Below are 15,205 nucleotides of genomic sequence, written 5' to 3' on the forward strand. Positions count from 1 at the left end.
TCAGTTTTGACGTGGGCAGGAACCTGCAACAGTCTGAAGGAAAGGAAGTATCCTGGGTATTAATTTCCTGCTTCACGTTACCCAGCACGGTAGCAGGCCTGTCTGCACGGGCGACCATCCTCCACTCCTCTCTCTGGCATTTTTTTTTTTTTTAATAGTATTACCATCTCAGCCCAGAAGTAGAAACTCTGCCAGCATTTCCATTAGAAACCTCATTTTTCAGGGTCTTTTAACTGAACCATAAAACTTTATTCCTCATATTAAACAGATCCTAAAATGATCTTGGCCTGCTGTCAAGGTTTTTTTAATATATGTATTAAGAAAACCGATCAATTAAAGGGGGGGAAATCAATCATCTTGTTTCCAGTTTGTGTCAGAGGAATGTTTTAAACCATTTTGTCCTTGAACGATACCTTTCATTAGGGTTACATCTACGCTTCACAGTTACTTGGCAGGAGCTGGGAAACATGTTATTTGTGGGAAGAAGAGAGGCACAAAGGTGGTCAGAAATGGCCCGAGGGAGGCCCGGGCACCTTACCCTGCGGACGTGAGTGCCCGCATTTGCTCCCCACTCTCCATGCGGCTGAGTCCGCTTCCTTCCTGGCCATCAGTCCCCTCCAGTCTCTGTCCGTCCTGCTGGCAGTGGCAGGGAACCTGTCATCCTGCCCTAACGCGCCATATAGCTGCTCACAACGAGGACCAGTGAGTGGCATTTCCCCGTAGTGTCCATTGTTGGGGGCGTTTTTTGTTTCTTGTTGATGGCACAGGCACTCAGTACGTTCATTCTACATGATTTAGACGAGTGGGTTTCAAACTGTGTCAAGGTGGAGGAGTTTCTTTGGGCCTCGGCAGTGGGCTTAGAGGGTGGGGCAGCTGAATGCATGACTCCACCCTGCCCACTTCAGCCAGATCCACATTTACTATTTTTGTATCTTGAGCTTTGGCATAAGACTTTGATTGGAAATATTTAGGAGACCATGGATCTAGGCTGTAGAGATAGCAAACTGGTAACTTGTTTGACCAGTACATTTGCTTATTTGTTTGTTTGTTTTTGTGGTCGTTGTTAATCCTCAACCAAGAATATTTTTTCCATTGATTTTTAGATAGTGGAAGGCAGGAGGGGAGAGAGAGAGAGAGAGAGAGAGAGAGAGAGAGAGAGAGAGAGAGAGGAACATCGATATGACAGAGACACATCTATTGATTGCCTCCTGCATGTGCCCCAACCAGGGCTGGGGATTGAACCTGCAATCCAGGTATGTGCCCTTGTCTGGGAATCAAACCCAAGACCCTTCAGTGAGTTGGCCAGTGCTCTAACCACTGACCCACACTGGCCAGGGCAGGACGGGTTTTGTGGTTGTTGTTTTTAAATGTTGTTTTATTGATTTCAGAGAGAGGAAGGGAGAAGAAAAGAGGGACAGAAACATCAATGATGGGAGAAAATCATTGATCAGCTGCTTCCTACAAACCCCTTTTGGGGACTGAGCCTAAAACCCAGGCATGTGTCCTGACCAGGAATTGAACTGTGACTTCATGGTTCATGGGTCAGTGCTCAACCACTAAGCCATACCAGCCATGTTTTTCCATTGAATTTTAGAAAGAGTGGAAGGGAGGAGGAGAGGCAGAGAGGGAAACATCAATGTGAGAGAGACACATCGATTGGTTACCTCCCACACGCGCCCTGACCAGGGCCGGGGATTGAACTGAGCATGCAACCAAGGTACATGCCCTTGACTGGAGTCGAACCCAGGACCCTTGTGTCTGCGAGCTGAATGTAGTCCCCAAACCGGCTAGGGCAGCAGTACAGTTTTTCCTGGGCTGGGCATTCACTGGCTCCGTGCTGGTGGCCTCCACTCCTGACCTCTTGCTCCAGCCCAGTTACCTGGCTCCTGAAGGCATTTGAGCTGCCACTGACCGTGACACAGCTGAGCGGGAGGGAGGTCAGGGGTAGCACCGGGCAGAAACGGCAGAGCCGATCTCAGGTTCTCCCTTTGACCATGAGGTTTGTCACCGTGGCGTACTCGAAGCTCTAACCAAACTGTATGCCCCGGAGACAGGACAGCGTTTTTCCTCCGGGTCTCCCTGCCCTCGTTCACAGGGAAGTGGCCCAGCAGCGGGCCTGTGGCTGGGTGGGAAGAGAAGCCAGGAGCCTGGGTAATCAGAAAATCATAGCTGTCAGAGCCGGAAGCAGGCCTCAGAGGTCCCATCGGCCAGCCCTTCGTTTGTGGATGAGGACAGTGGAGCCCAGAGCAGAGGGATGCCTTCCTAAGCCCAGCTCCCGGGTGGCAGAGCCAGGTCCGGGTTCCTCCCCACCCTGCCGCCTCGGCCCTGAGCAATGAGGGCTGGTCCCCCAGACGTGTTCCCAGGCTTGTCGTGCCCAGGCCTGTGCTGACGAACCCATGGGCTTCTCTCAGGAGACCAGTCGGGGGATGAGAACATCACTCAGATGCTGAAGCGAGCCCACGACTGCAGGAAGACGGCCGAGAACGCAGCCAAGGCCCTGCTCATGAAGCTGGACGGCAGCTGCGGGGGCGCCTTCGCCGTGGCCGGCTGCAGCGTGCAGCCCTGGGAGAGCCTGTCCTCCAACAGCCACACCAGGTACCTCTGGGCTCCCGGGAGGTGGACGTGTCCGCGTGTCATCTGCTCACTGGGCGTGGCACCCAGTGGCCAGGCTCGTGGGGGGGAGGGCGGGGGGGAGAGGCGTGGGTGAGGGCAGATTCTCTCCTGGCCTGCAGCCTGCTCCCTCCCAGGGGGAGTCAGAGTGGGAAGGTAAGAAAGGGCCTTCTCTCTTGGGGAACTGCAGCCCAGAGAGAAGGGGTGATTTGTTCAGAAAAGCGGTAGGGCCGGCACCCGCACCGGCCTTCCTGCCAGGGCTCTTTCTCCTGTTTTGTTTTGTTTTTCTGTTTTCCATTTCTTTATAGTGATTGATTTCCCAGGAGCCTTTGGGACAGCTATTTGTTGCAAATAAGCCCTAATCACCTGAGGCCCGGACCACTGCGCGGTGTTCAGGCCCCGTCCCCTCCCTTCCTCCTGAGGCTCTGTCCTCCCTGAGCTCCTCCCGGGGAATAGCGGCCTCCTGGCCTCCCCTCGTGTCTCGGGGGTGACGCCATCTTCATAGCACGTGCTTAACAGATGCTTGATCATGAGCCTGAGTTCAGGTCTGTGCATCTAGAAAACCGAAGTGAGTATTTGAAAAAGATGAGGAGGACAGCAGTGAAGACCTGCCACGCATAACCTGCTGGAGCTTCTGGATCCTTCTGGATGAGGGGTGGGGGCGTCCATGAAACCTTTTCCAGTGATCTTCTCTTTGCTTGCCACCGAAGCCCTAAAAACATGAATGCCTTCCCTTTCCATGCCAGCTCTCAGTCTAGGAAGTACTTTGTTAGGAAGTCTTACGTGATAACTAAATCTTAAAAGACAAATGGGGTAACGTACCCCCATTTTCACAGGTGAAAAAAACTGGGCTTAGAGACGTGTAAGCGACTTGCCCAGATAAGGTCACAGGGCTGGTAGACGCGAGGGAAATCAGGGCTCAAACCAGGACTTCAGCACCAAGCGTATCGTTGTTCCCACTCTACCAGGTTGGACCTCATGACATAAAAACACAGTGTTGTCCTGCCGGCGAGGCTCAGTGGTTAAGCATCGAACTATGAACCAGGAAGTCACAGTTCGATTCCCGATCAGAGCACATGCCCGGGTTGTGGGCTCAATCCCTTGTGGGGGGGGGGGGGGGGGAGGTGCAGGAGGCAGCAAATCAATGATCCTCTCTCATCATTGGTGTTTCTGACGCTCTCCCTTTCCCTTCCTCTCTGAAATCAACAAAAATATTTTTTTTAAAAACACACACAAAAACCCAGTGTGTGCTTGCAGATCAAGTGACTAGAACCACATAAGGATAGATTGACTCTCAAGAGCCAGAGGAGAAACACTGATGTCTCCTTGATGCCTGAGAGCAATTCACTGTTTCCGTCTCGCTTTCCCACGGCAGGACACAGTCATCTACCCGGGGGCATCCACTTACTGTCCTGGCCCTGGAGCCTCAGGAAAGGGGACATCCCCGACGAGGCACTGGGCCAGGGGCCCACAAACACAAGAGACTCATTTTCTCCCAACGCCACCAACAATTGTCTGATTCAGTGAAGCACAGATTATAATTTATTTCTTTCTAAAAACCAGATTCTTCTGTCTGAACGCAGAAAGCAGATGATCTTTTAATGGCTTTTCCAGATGTGTGCAATCCATAATTTCTGTGTTCATTTAAAATAGAATGTAGTTCTCATCTTGTCAGTGATCTTGCTGTTGAATTAGTGAGCATAAGAATTGGGTCAACAGGAAATGCGTGCTATTCCAGTAGCTTATAAAGCGCGTGCTACAGATTTTTGCTCACACCTCCCAACCCAAAAAATAATTTCGTTGTTTTAATCCAAATCGGAGACAAATTTGGAGTCAGGAATGGGAACTCTCACCATTCATTTAGTGGAAATCCTGGTTTTGAAAATTTGTTAGAAATACTGGGACATAGATGAGCCTTGATTTTTGAGGCAATTTTCGTAAAGACACTTACTTTTAGATCACACATCTCAGCAGGTCAAGATCAGTTCAGCACACAGCCCCTGTTTTCGAGGGTGAGCTCACTGAAGAATGGCCCTCCAACTAGTTTCCACCACCAGTGGGTTTTCCCAGCAAAGGACAGAGGACTTCAGCTCAGATTTCACTCCGTTCTTCCTAAAAGTTCGCCCTCCCACACCCACCCAAATCAGAGCAGCTCAGAGGGGTTACAGAAGAACCACACACAAGGGTGTCATGTGCACCCCACATTCTCAGGTCATGACACAACTAGACTACCTTATGCTGAACATGGGCTCAAACACCACCAAGCCCTTCTATCTAATCACTCATTTTGTTTGTAAATCTCGCCATTCTAGTTCAGACATCCTCCCATGTCCAGTTTATGGAAGAAAGAAAGAAAAGGCGCTTTCTGGGTTGGGGCTTTACATGGCTCCGTACATTCCCGTTCCCCCACCGTAACCACTGGTTAGAGGATTCCAATCAGAGTATCCGTCAGCTGCTCCTCGGGGTCTCAGGAAAGGAATGCTGAGTGCCAGGCCCCGGGCCTGCCTGGCAGCACACGGACAGCTCCTGATGGCATTCATGGTTTTGGAAAGGAGCGGAAGAGTAGTGACCAGCAAGGAGAATACAAAGTGGTAACTCCCGACCAGCATGGCTCAGTGGTTGAGCGTTGACATATAAACCAGGAGGTCATGGTTCGATTCCCAGTCGGGGCACATGCCCAGGTTTGCGGGCTCGATCCCCAGGAGGGGGTGTGCAGGAGGCAGCCGATCAATGATTCTCTCTCATCATTGATGCTTCTCTCTCTCTCTCCCTCTCCCTTCCTGAAATCAATAAAAAAATATATATATATATTTTTAAAGTGGCAGCTAGCCCATCCGTTGGCTGTTGGCAGGAACCCAGGGACGCTGCTGTTTCACTCTGGAAAAGAGCCCTGGCCTCATCCGAAAGTGTAATCGTCTTAATGGACAGTAACGAGGTAATGTTGGTAGCCTGGAGCACTTTGTCAACATTATCACAGCAGAAAGGCAAATGGACTAACCTGCTGGAAATGGGAATTCTGAAACCCACCCTTTCTGTCAAGCATCACAATTTCAGTTCATTGGTAGAAGCACAGTCATCTATCTCAATCTACAAAAGAACGTGTGCCTAAGACAGAAAAAGCCTCAGCAAGTCTCTCACGGAGACTAGAATTGAGTCCCTTTTGTCCCCCTATCAGGTGGGGGACCATGGTGAGCCGTGTGAGAATGGGGATTGCAGCCTTGTGGTGAGCCCTGGGCACTGCCAGGGAGCCAGGATGCCACCGGGCTGACCACACTGGGCATACCCCGAAATTGGAATGGAGGGCAGTGGAGCTCAGGATGCCCAGCCCTCGCCCTCTGAGCTCGCCTTGATTAAGATGAAGGCTCCTTGGGGGTGGGCATCATGCCCACTGAAAGGATGAATGGGACTGAAGCAACCATCCGGTTAGGACTGGCCCGTGCCACCATCAGCAGCAAGCTTCAGGGAATAAGAGTCGGACCAGACCTGGCTGCCGTAATCGTCACCTTTCCGTGTTTCTGAGAAACATCCAAGTCTCGGAAGAGTTCATTGGAAGCCTTGGGGTTCGTGCTTGCAAGTGTTTGGGAATCCTCAAGTCCCGCTCAGACCTATTCCCCACCACGCCTGCGTGGTGCGCGGGCCTCCTGCTCAGACACCTGGTCACTTATCTGTTAGGTCCTATGAAAACGAGGTAGGCACCTGAAATGCCTTTTTTTGTTTTTCTTTAAGACCTAACCTCCTGATTTCAAAAGAATTAAATGCTCATTGTAAATATAACACCAGGCATTACAGCCCTAGCCAGTTTGGCTCAGTGTATAGAGCGTCGGCCTGAGGACTCAAGGGTCACGGGTTCGATTCTGGTCAAGGGCACATGCCCGGGTTGCGAGCTCGGTCCCCAGTAGGGGGTGTGCAGGAGGCAGCCAATCAATGATTCCCTCTCATCATTGATGTTTCTATCTCTCTCTTTCTCTCCCTTCCTCTCTGAAATCAATCAAAATGTTTGTTTTTAAAAAATAAAAAACAGGCATTACATAAAATTCTCCACGCTAGGACCCTCACTGGAAAGAATACTGCCGATAGTTTGGGGTCTATTCCCACAGGTTGCCCATTTTTTGATTAGTTAAGACCCTTGGTTGCCAGTGACAGAAAGGACTGAAATAGCTTGGACAAAAGGGGATCTTGCTGGAACGCTATCGCATCTCCACACAGGAGCCGCATCCCGGGGTGAGGCAGAGAGGCCCTGAGCACAGCCAGGCCAGCCCACAGGCAGCCTGCCCCGCCCCCTTCGCCCCCTGCTGCGGGCAGGCTCCCCAAAGGGCAGAAAACCAGCATACCACCTGCCCTTGTGCACAAGGCTGGCTGGTTTCACTGTGTGAAAGGAAGGAAATCCTGGGGAGGGACATCTTACCCAGCTGGGCCTACGGGCCTCCCCCGGTCACCTGTGGCCACGGTGGTTCCCACAGGAGCCACATGGATGGAGAAGAGAAGGGGTAGGTCCAAAAAGAAGAGAGAAGGCATGCGCTCAGCAGACCAAAGCGTGGCATCTTTAAAAATGTGACACCCATCTCATTTTCTACCTGATGAGGATCCTGTCACATGGACTCGCTTGAAACTTGCTTTTTCCCCTTCGCCTTATATTTTTAGACACCTTCCCACGTGCCCTTTTTCAGCCGCTGCAGTTTTCCTTTGGATGGCAGTCGCCTCCTCCTGGGGCACATCCGCATCCGGTTTTTCACTGTTAGGACACTGCCGCCGCCCTCCTTGCCCCTCTAGTGCAGTTGCTCTGGGACCAGTTCTAAGAAGCAGGATGTGCTGGCTCAGAAATGATTGACGTTTCAAATGGCCAGTAGCCCTCTGCGCGTGATCAGTTCCTCTGCGGCCAGTGCCTGAGAGGGCCTGTTCCCCCACACCCTGCCTAAAACGGGGGCCCATACATTTTTTTCAATCGGGCTAATCTGTAGGCCAGTGATGGGCAACCTTTTGAGCTTGGTGTGTCAAACTTCACCAGAAAACTGAGCATAACTCGGGTAGTGTGTCACTTTGAGGAAAAAACATTATTTTGCAAATGTTTCATCCTCGGCATGCGGCCGCCTCATCAGCCGCGTGTCATCAGAAATGGCTACGCGTGTCAGTGCTGACATGCGTGTCATAGGTTCGCCATCACTGCTGTAGGCAGAACAATACCCCTGATGTTTTAATTTTCATCTCTTCGTTATTAGTGAAGTTGAAAATCGTTCATAATATTTCATTTCCCTAATGCCAGGGACATTGTTAGCAACAGTGCAGCTGTCAGGACACGTGGTGTCTGTCCTGGTGTGTCCCAGGGACCGAATCGGGAAGAGGGTCTCTGTTTTACAGATGCCTGGGTTCCAACACCATTCTAACGGCATCTTTAAAACGGCTGCAAAAACACAGACTCTGTCTCCTCGGTGTCTCGGTTTCTCCTTTCAACTTCCACTGTTTCTCCTTTCCGGCACCAGCCCGTTTTTGAGGACTTTGGTTATCTGGCAGCAGATTTTCCCACGCCTGTGTTTTGTTCTATAATTTTCCCTCATTTAACCTCCACTTCTCTTCCTAGAGAATTCTGCTAACCATTCAAGAGCATTAGAGACCTCAGAAGTTTGGATGGTGTTTAGTGCTGTTAGTCCTTTGTGACCAAGAATTGTCACGAGACGAGAGAGAGAGAGAGAGAGAGAGAGAGAAAGAGAAAGAGAGGAGAGAGGGGAGAGAGAGAGAGAGAGAGAGAGAGAGAGAGAGAGAAAGAGAGGAGAGAGGGGAGAGAGGGAGAGAAAGGAGAGAGAGGGAGAGAGAGAGGGAGAGATGGGAGAGACTAAAAGACACAGGCAGTTGACAAAGTCCAACCTTCTTCTCGGAAGACCAGAGCCACTTAGGAGTGGCTGATGTGGCCACGAGTCACGGGGCCAACCCCTTCCTCCAAATAGTTTGAGTGTTTAGGCCAGTCTCATGGCACTTTCCTTCTGAAAACAAGCTGCTCCTCACCTGGGGCCAGTAAAACGATAAAACTTCAGGAAAAATACATCCCTGGTTTTCAAGGCAAAGGAAACGCCCTTCTAGCTTTTTGCCCAGACAAGCTGAGGAAGCCCCAAAAAAATGATTTTTCTTCTTAAAAGCAGGCAAGGGAGTTTTGTCTTGAGCACAAGGCTGAGACATGGTGGAGAGGGGCAGAGAGGATCATTGAAATCCACAGCGGCTCGAATCCACCTACACCCACGTCCTGTGTTGGCCAGGCAGGCAGAGGGGCCGAGTGCCCCGGCCTGGCCAGTGCAGGCGGCCCCGGCTGCAGGGCACCTGGATGCGGTGCCGGCCACAGGGCGAAGCCAGCACGCGAGGGCTCAAGCAGAGCATCACGGAAAGGACACCCCACGTCATCTGGCCCAGCTCCTCATGAAACCAGAGCAAAACACAACACTGAGCCGCTCCCCATCCTGCGGTGGGCTGGATCTCCATCTCAGCCCTTTCCACAGTCCCTCTCGGAGATCACGGACCGCCTCCCACCCTGCAGAGTGATTTATTCACTCTTAACTACTGAGATCATCCAGCATTCCAGGCGGAGAGTTAATGGATGACTTAACCCTTGCCCAGCGCCGGCAGCGAGCCCTCGGGAGACCGGCAGCGCCTTTGTCTGCAGGAGGCCAGAGAAAAGGCCAGCAGCTTCCCTCCTGCCATCGTCATAATCATATTCCGCGGTGGAACGTTAAGGGCACAAAGCAGGATTGTAATTAACCTCGCCTGGTCTGCTCCCTGCTGGCATCCTGGGAGGGAGAGAGGGGAGCCAGAGGGGTGCGGGGCCGGGGCACTTATCTTGAAATTCAACTTTCCCCTGGTAAAAGCATTGTAAAGCTCCGAGCTTCTGACAGGCGGGGGTGGAGGGCGGTGGGGGGGGGGGGGGTAGGATCCATGCTTCTGTTCTTTTCTCCTTTCCTTCCTCTCTGAACACTAAACCCTTCGCAGAGATGGTAAAACAAAAGCCCTCCCCTCCTGGCTGGGGATCAAGCCCCAGGCCCCAGAGGGTTCCAGGCCACCCCAGAGCCTGCCAGCCCCTGGCCACCCTCACTCCTTGTCCACCCTCGCTCCTGTCCCCAGGTGGGTCTAGGTGGTTTCTCAAATCAGGTCAAGCACTTGCCGCCTTGCTCTCCCTCAGACGGGTTTTCTGGGTAACCTGGCAGGTGTCCGACATCCCTAGTGGGAGTTCCTGGGCCCAGTGTTGGCGCTGGGGGGCGGTCTCTCCCCCAGAACAAGTGCTCTGTGACGCACCCGCCGGCTCTGCCTGCTTCAGGGCCCATGTCCCCTCTCCACAAGCAGGTGACCTGGGATTAGAAGGATCCCCACTTCACCACAGCCCAGAAAGCGTGGGGATGCACTCTGGGCCATGACGCTGGGGAGAGGCGGAGGAAGTGCATGTACTCAGGTCTGTCTGGTGTCAGAGACCTGCTTGGAATCACTGGCACCCGCCACAGCAGCCCAAGAGTGCAGTGGCCGCGCCCTAGAGAATTTGGGAGGGTCCCAGTACCTCACAAGCTTCAGTGCCAATGCCCTTTATCCTTTGGGGTAGACCCGTTGTTTCGGGTGTTCACGCGCTCCCTGTCTGAGGAGGAAAGAGTTCTCTGACTGGAAAACCACCCCAAGCCCTAAAATGTTCTCTTCCTCTCATGCTCGACCAGCTTGATAACGTGTCTCATGTGAGAGTGGACCGGCCCCGGGTTATATGTAGGTTCTGGGAACATTACATCTGCTGAGTCAGGGGCCTCGTCACACCTGCTCTAGTGTAAGGTGAGGAGGAGGGCCTGGGCTCAGGGCAGCCAACAGCCTGCGGATGTCACTCCTTGCTCCCTGCACAGCTTCTCGCAACAGGATTCCTGGGAGGACAGGGGTGTGGAATGAAAGGCTGTGGCCGGAGTCCAGTCCCACCAGTTTCCAGCCTTTTGACCAGACAAGCCATTTAATGGCTCTGAGCCTGTCTATTTCCGAATCTGTAATGACAGAGGTGACAGTGCCAACCTGGCCTGTTTCGATGGGAGCTCTGGGTGCCTCTTTGCTTTCCTGCCATCTTCCCAAAGCCATTCCACGAGGGCCACGGCAAGCGCGGGCAGGTCCCGAGAACGGGCGGTAGGTCCGCGCTGGCTCAGATGCCCAAGGCCTGACTGGGTGGAGGGGGCCTCATTCGGAGCCATTGGAGCTGCCTGCCCGCGGCTGGCGAAGGCCAGACCCTCCTGAGGGCGTAGCCTCGGTTTTCCCAAAGCGCTCACCCGTTCCCGGTCTGCGGCCCACAGGAACCTTCATGGCCACCACACTGCTGGGCTCAGCCTCCTGTCTGCAGCCGCTGCCCGGTCACCAGGCAGTGTGGTGGCCAGGGGCCCTCTGGACCAGTCTGAGCCCCTGCGGTGGACGTTATACTCGGTCATGATTCTGGAGGGATGCCCAGGAGTCTTGGGAGCACCCCGCTTCCTCCGTTGTGGTGGCAATATCACACACACTCTGGTTTCCATGGTACAAACCTTCGCTCTGCACTACTGCTCCTCCTACGTCTCACCCCAAGGGGACTGCCGTCAGCAGTCGGGGACACGTGTGCACATGTATGTACACACACAGTCTATGAATCATGCCATAGGTATTTTGTCTTTCAACTTGCTTTGTTCCCTTAACATATCTCTTTAAGTCCTGTCTACATATACACCTATATTTATGACTCACGTGTGATTTTTACCCTATTTCCTCACTTAAAACATCTCCACCATTGTCATAATTACTACTCTTAATGTCCACATAATTTCCCCTTTTTTGCTGTGTACTATGACTCTCTAAGCCCTCTATTCCATGAAACACCTTTGTTTGTGTGTGTCTCGTTGCTTTTGTGGAATTACTTCCTTAGATTTCACTCCTAGGGCCCGCACTGTTAGGCTAAAGGGTATAAATATTTCTGTTATTCTTTACATTCGTTTCCTATAAGGTGGTATCAATTTGCTATGCCATGAAGAATGCCTTCCCCCCCCCCCCCCCCCCCCCCGCCGGACTGCCATCTAAATATTGTTGGAGAGACGGGGTGTGGAGAAGAGCGAGGAGAAAGGACCTGGGAGCCGTGACTTGGAAATGTGACGGCTTCTCCTTGTCTGTCTTCTCAGCACCACCAGCTCCACGGCCAGCAGCTGCGACACGGAGTTCACGAAGGAGGACGAGCAGAGGCTGAAGGACTACATCCAGCAGCTCAAGAACGACCGGGCGGCGGTCAAGCTGACCATGCTGGAGCTGGAGAGCATCCACATCGACCCTCTCAGCTACGATGTCAAGCCCCGGGGAGACAGCCAGCGGCTGGACCTCGAGAATGCGGTGCTGATGCAGGAGCTGATGGCCATGAAGGTATGGGGGCGGGGGAGGGTTCGAGAACTCGGCTCCCGTGGACTCCACTGTCATCGGGAGGAGGAGAGAAAGGCCCCTGAGACAGGTCAGCTGATGAGGAGGAGTCCGCCGTTCCTGCTCAGCAGCCTCTCCCCAGGGGAACTCCAGCGCCTCGTTGTAGATAAGGACAGACAGTTCCCGCGCCAGAGGCTCCCTCCCTTGGGCCGGGCGTGTTCCTGGAGGGGAGAGCTGGCCTCCTCGTTCCCCCGGAGAAGCCACCTCCGACCCCTGCAGGCTGGAGCAGCCTCTGAGGCCAGCGAGCAGGGCAAGGCCCAGGGCGGAGCTTAGATGAGAGCCGTTTCCTGACACCCTTGTCCCTTTGGTGCCGCGTGGACCCTGCTCGGATCACAGCCCCCGGCAGTGCGGTTTGCCGGGGCTGTCCAGTGAGTGCTTCCTGATGGGTCTCAGGCCGTCCATCCTGGCCGAGTCGACGTCTCTGGAGCAGGGGGTGCTTTCTGGGCAGCCGCTGCCTCCCTCGGGAAGTGTTGGTTAGCGGCGCCCGTCAGCAGGGCACGCTTGCTCACTTCCAGCCCGGGGTGCCAAGCACGAGGCCTTCGCTGCTGCCTGCTTTCTCAGAAGACAGCTGTGGTAGGATACAGATTAAATCTGGGATGTGTCCCCAGTTCTTGGCACGGAGCTTGGAATTTCCTGAGTGACAGGAGGGTCTTGGTTAAGCCATGAGGCGACGTGGAAGGCCCCGATAGCTTCAGGACGGAGGTGGTCACCACACGGACCACGCGCGTGATTAGAGGGCTGACCCTTTCAGCCTCTCGACCCCCAGGGAGGGGAGGAGGGCTGGAGATTGTGTTCCATGGTGTGGCCAATGGTTTAGGCAACCATTTCATGACACCCCGGTGAGAACACCGCTACTTGAAAAGTAAAATGTGGACACATCATGGCGATTCCTGAGAAGAGCAGAAATTATAGAAAGCTTGGAGAGAAGCGCCTCATCAGACCCTGATGGGGGCAGTTGTTGCCGGCGTCTGGCCCAGCCCCACTCCCTGCCGTCCTGCGTTCTGAAGGACGAGCATCAGGTCTCGCCCCTCCCTCGTGTCCCGCGGTGTGTCGAGGACTCGCTCACCGTCCCAGCTCTGTGGCAGAGGACTAGGTTGCATTCCTGGCACGTCGGGTCTCAGTCCTGGCTCTGCCCTGCCCTCTAGTAGGCGCTACAAGCCCGGGTCCCGGGCCCCCGTCTGGGCTGAGCCGCCGCTGCCCGCACAGCGGCCGCCTTACCTCTCCCCGCAGGCGTTCCCTCTCCCGTTGCTGGCACCGCCTTTCCTTCCTCCCAGCTGGCCTTCACGTGTGTGCTGGATCTGACTGTCCACGTTAGCGCAGTATGCAGAGTCCCAGGACCCTCAGAATCCTGCTGCTTTGGGCAAAAGATTAAAGGGCTCAGTGTATGAAAACCCTTCGTTCTGGTTTTGTGTCTCATCTTAGGAAAGGTTTGGCATCTCCTCTTGCGCAGTCGCTGAGCACATGCCTTCTCCGTGTCTGATGGCCCCCAGTCCTGAGTGTTACAAGCTGTGATGGGTGCCCTCTAGGTTTCCCCCGGGGCTGGTGTATCAGGCAGCACACCAGGCCTGTGGCTTGTCACCTTAGGTGAGGGCGACTCCGGGGTGACTCGAGTCAGTGACCATGGCGAATCCCTGTCAAGGCAGTGACTCAGCATTGGCAAGACGCCCCTTAAGTAAGGTCATGGAGGCAGCTGGGAGCCTGGTGGTCATGTGATGGTGGGCACGGGCTAGAGCTTCGTGGCTGGGAGCCTGGGTTCTGAGCAGATGGCCTGGCTTCACGCTCTGGCCCCCACAGTTCACTCAGTAGGGGACTTCCCTCTGCGTGCCTCATTGCTCCATCCATAAATGGAGAGACTCGTAATACCTACCTGAGGTGGGAAGGATTAAATGACTTACTTTGAATGAACATCTAAACGGTGTTGTCAGACTCTTGGTCCCAGCACGGCACTGTCCCATTTTGGAGTCGCACTTATTCTCCACAGAAACTCTACTCTGGGTTCTCTAAGATGCTTTGAGAAGTCACTCATCAGTAAGTCACCTGTGAAGGACTCTGTTTCTGTTGCTTTCATCCTGGGGCGATATCATTGCCGGGGCATTCCCTTCCTGTCTGACTCAGGTACTGGGCACCACGGTTGCCCTCAAGGGTGATCAAATGTGTGGATTGGTGCCTTGGAAAACGGCAAAGCAGACCCTACCCTGTGTGGGCGACCCTCCTGTATAACCTCTCTGACCGACGACGCTTCGTCTCCGCACACCGGAAGATTGGTTCCCACCCAGGCAGCGGAGCCCTTTGCACTAGAACGTTTCTCCTCATGGTGACAGATCTGCTTGCCTGGATCTTCTGTTCACGCATCTCAGTTCTGGTCCATAGAGGGCAGCGCGGGGCTTGTCTACAGGGCAGCCCTTCCCGTGCCCTGGGACAGCTGTCATTCTCCTCCCCGCTCTTGTCCCCAAGGGAATAGCTACCGCGGGCCCTTGCTTATAGCCGCGGACCCTACCCACTCACCTGCCTTCCCCGCTCTGTGTCCGTCGGCAGGAGGAGATGGCTGAGCTGAAGGCCCAGCTCTACCTGCTGGAGAAGGAGAAGAAGGCCCTGGAGCTGAAGCTGAGCACCCGGGAGGCCCAGGAGCAGGCCTACCTGGTGCACATCGAGCACCTGAAGTCCGAGGTGGAGGAGCACAAGGAGCAGCGCATGCGGTCCCTCAGCTCCACCAGCAGCGGCGGCAAAGACAAGTCCGGCAAGGTAGGCCAGAGGGGCTGGGACCCCCAGGCTCGGGCCTCACTTCCCACCACTCACTGCCATGGGGACAGGGCCCCGGGCCTCACTTCCCTATTGGCATGGGACCTGCAGGCCATTCTAGTTACCTAGGAAATGCTCGCTTCTCCCGCCCTCGGTTTGTTTCGGGCCCAAGACTCGTGGGCATATGCTGACTGCTGGTCTGAGGAGCAGCGGCTTCTCACAGCCCGCATGTTGGGGGGGGGGGGGGAGGGGGCGGGTCGTGAAGCTGGGACAGAAGTCACTTGCTGATGCCGTGTGGCAGTGAACTGTCACCCCCTAAACAGCTAAGACTTTGAAGCTGCTCACAAAGCGCCACAGCTGCGCTCTGCCCTCCTCTCCCTGCTCGGGAGCCAGGGCGCCCATAACGTGGCTCCGGGGGGCCAGCCCTGCC

The 15,205-nt window shown here is 54.3% G+C and overlaps 1 protein-coding gene across 3 annotated transcripts in view; it reads left to right on the forward strand.

Annotated features, from left to right (window-relative positions):
• Positions 1–15,205, forward strand: part of MCC (MCC regulator of WNT signaling pathway) — a 378,683-nt gene that overhangs the window by 346,527 nt on the left and 16,951 nt on the right. For all 3 annotated transcript variants that reach the window (XM_079784445.1, XM_079784447.1, XM_079784446.1), the window contains 3 exons: positions 2,412–2,595; positions 11,748–11,982; positions 14,572–14,778. In XM_079784445.1, the coding sequence (XP_079640571.1) occupies positions 2,412–2,595; positions 11,748–11,982; positions 14,572–14,778 (626 nt within the window). The remainder of the gene's footprint in view (positions 1–2,411; positions 2,596–11,747; positions 11,983–14,571; positions 14,779–15,205) is intronic.

Source organism: Cnephaeus nilssonii (genome assembly GCF_951640355.1).
Source record: "Cnephaeus nilssonii genome assembly, chromosome: 2".
Classification (NCBI taxonomy): domain Eukaryota; kingdom Metazoa; phylum Chordata; class Mammalia; order Chiroptera; family Vespertilionidae; genus Cnephaeus; species Cnephaeus nilssonii.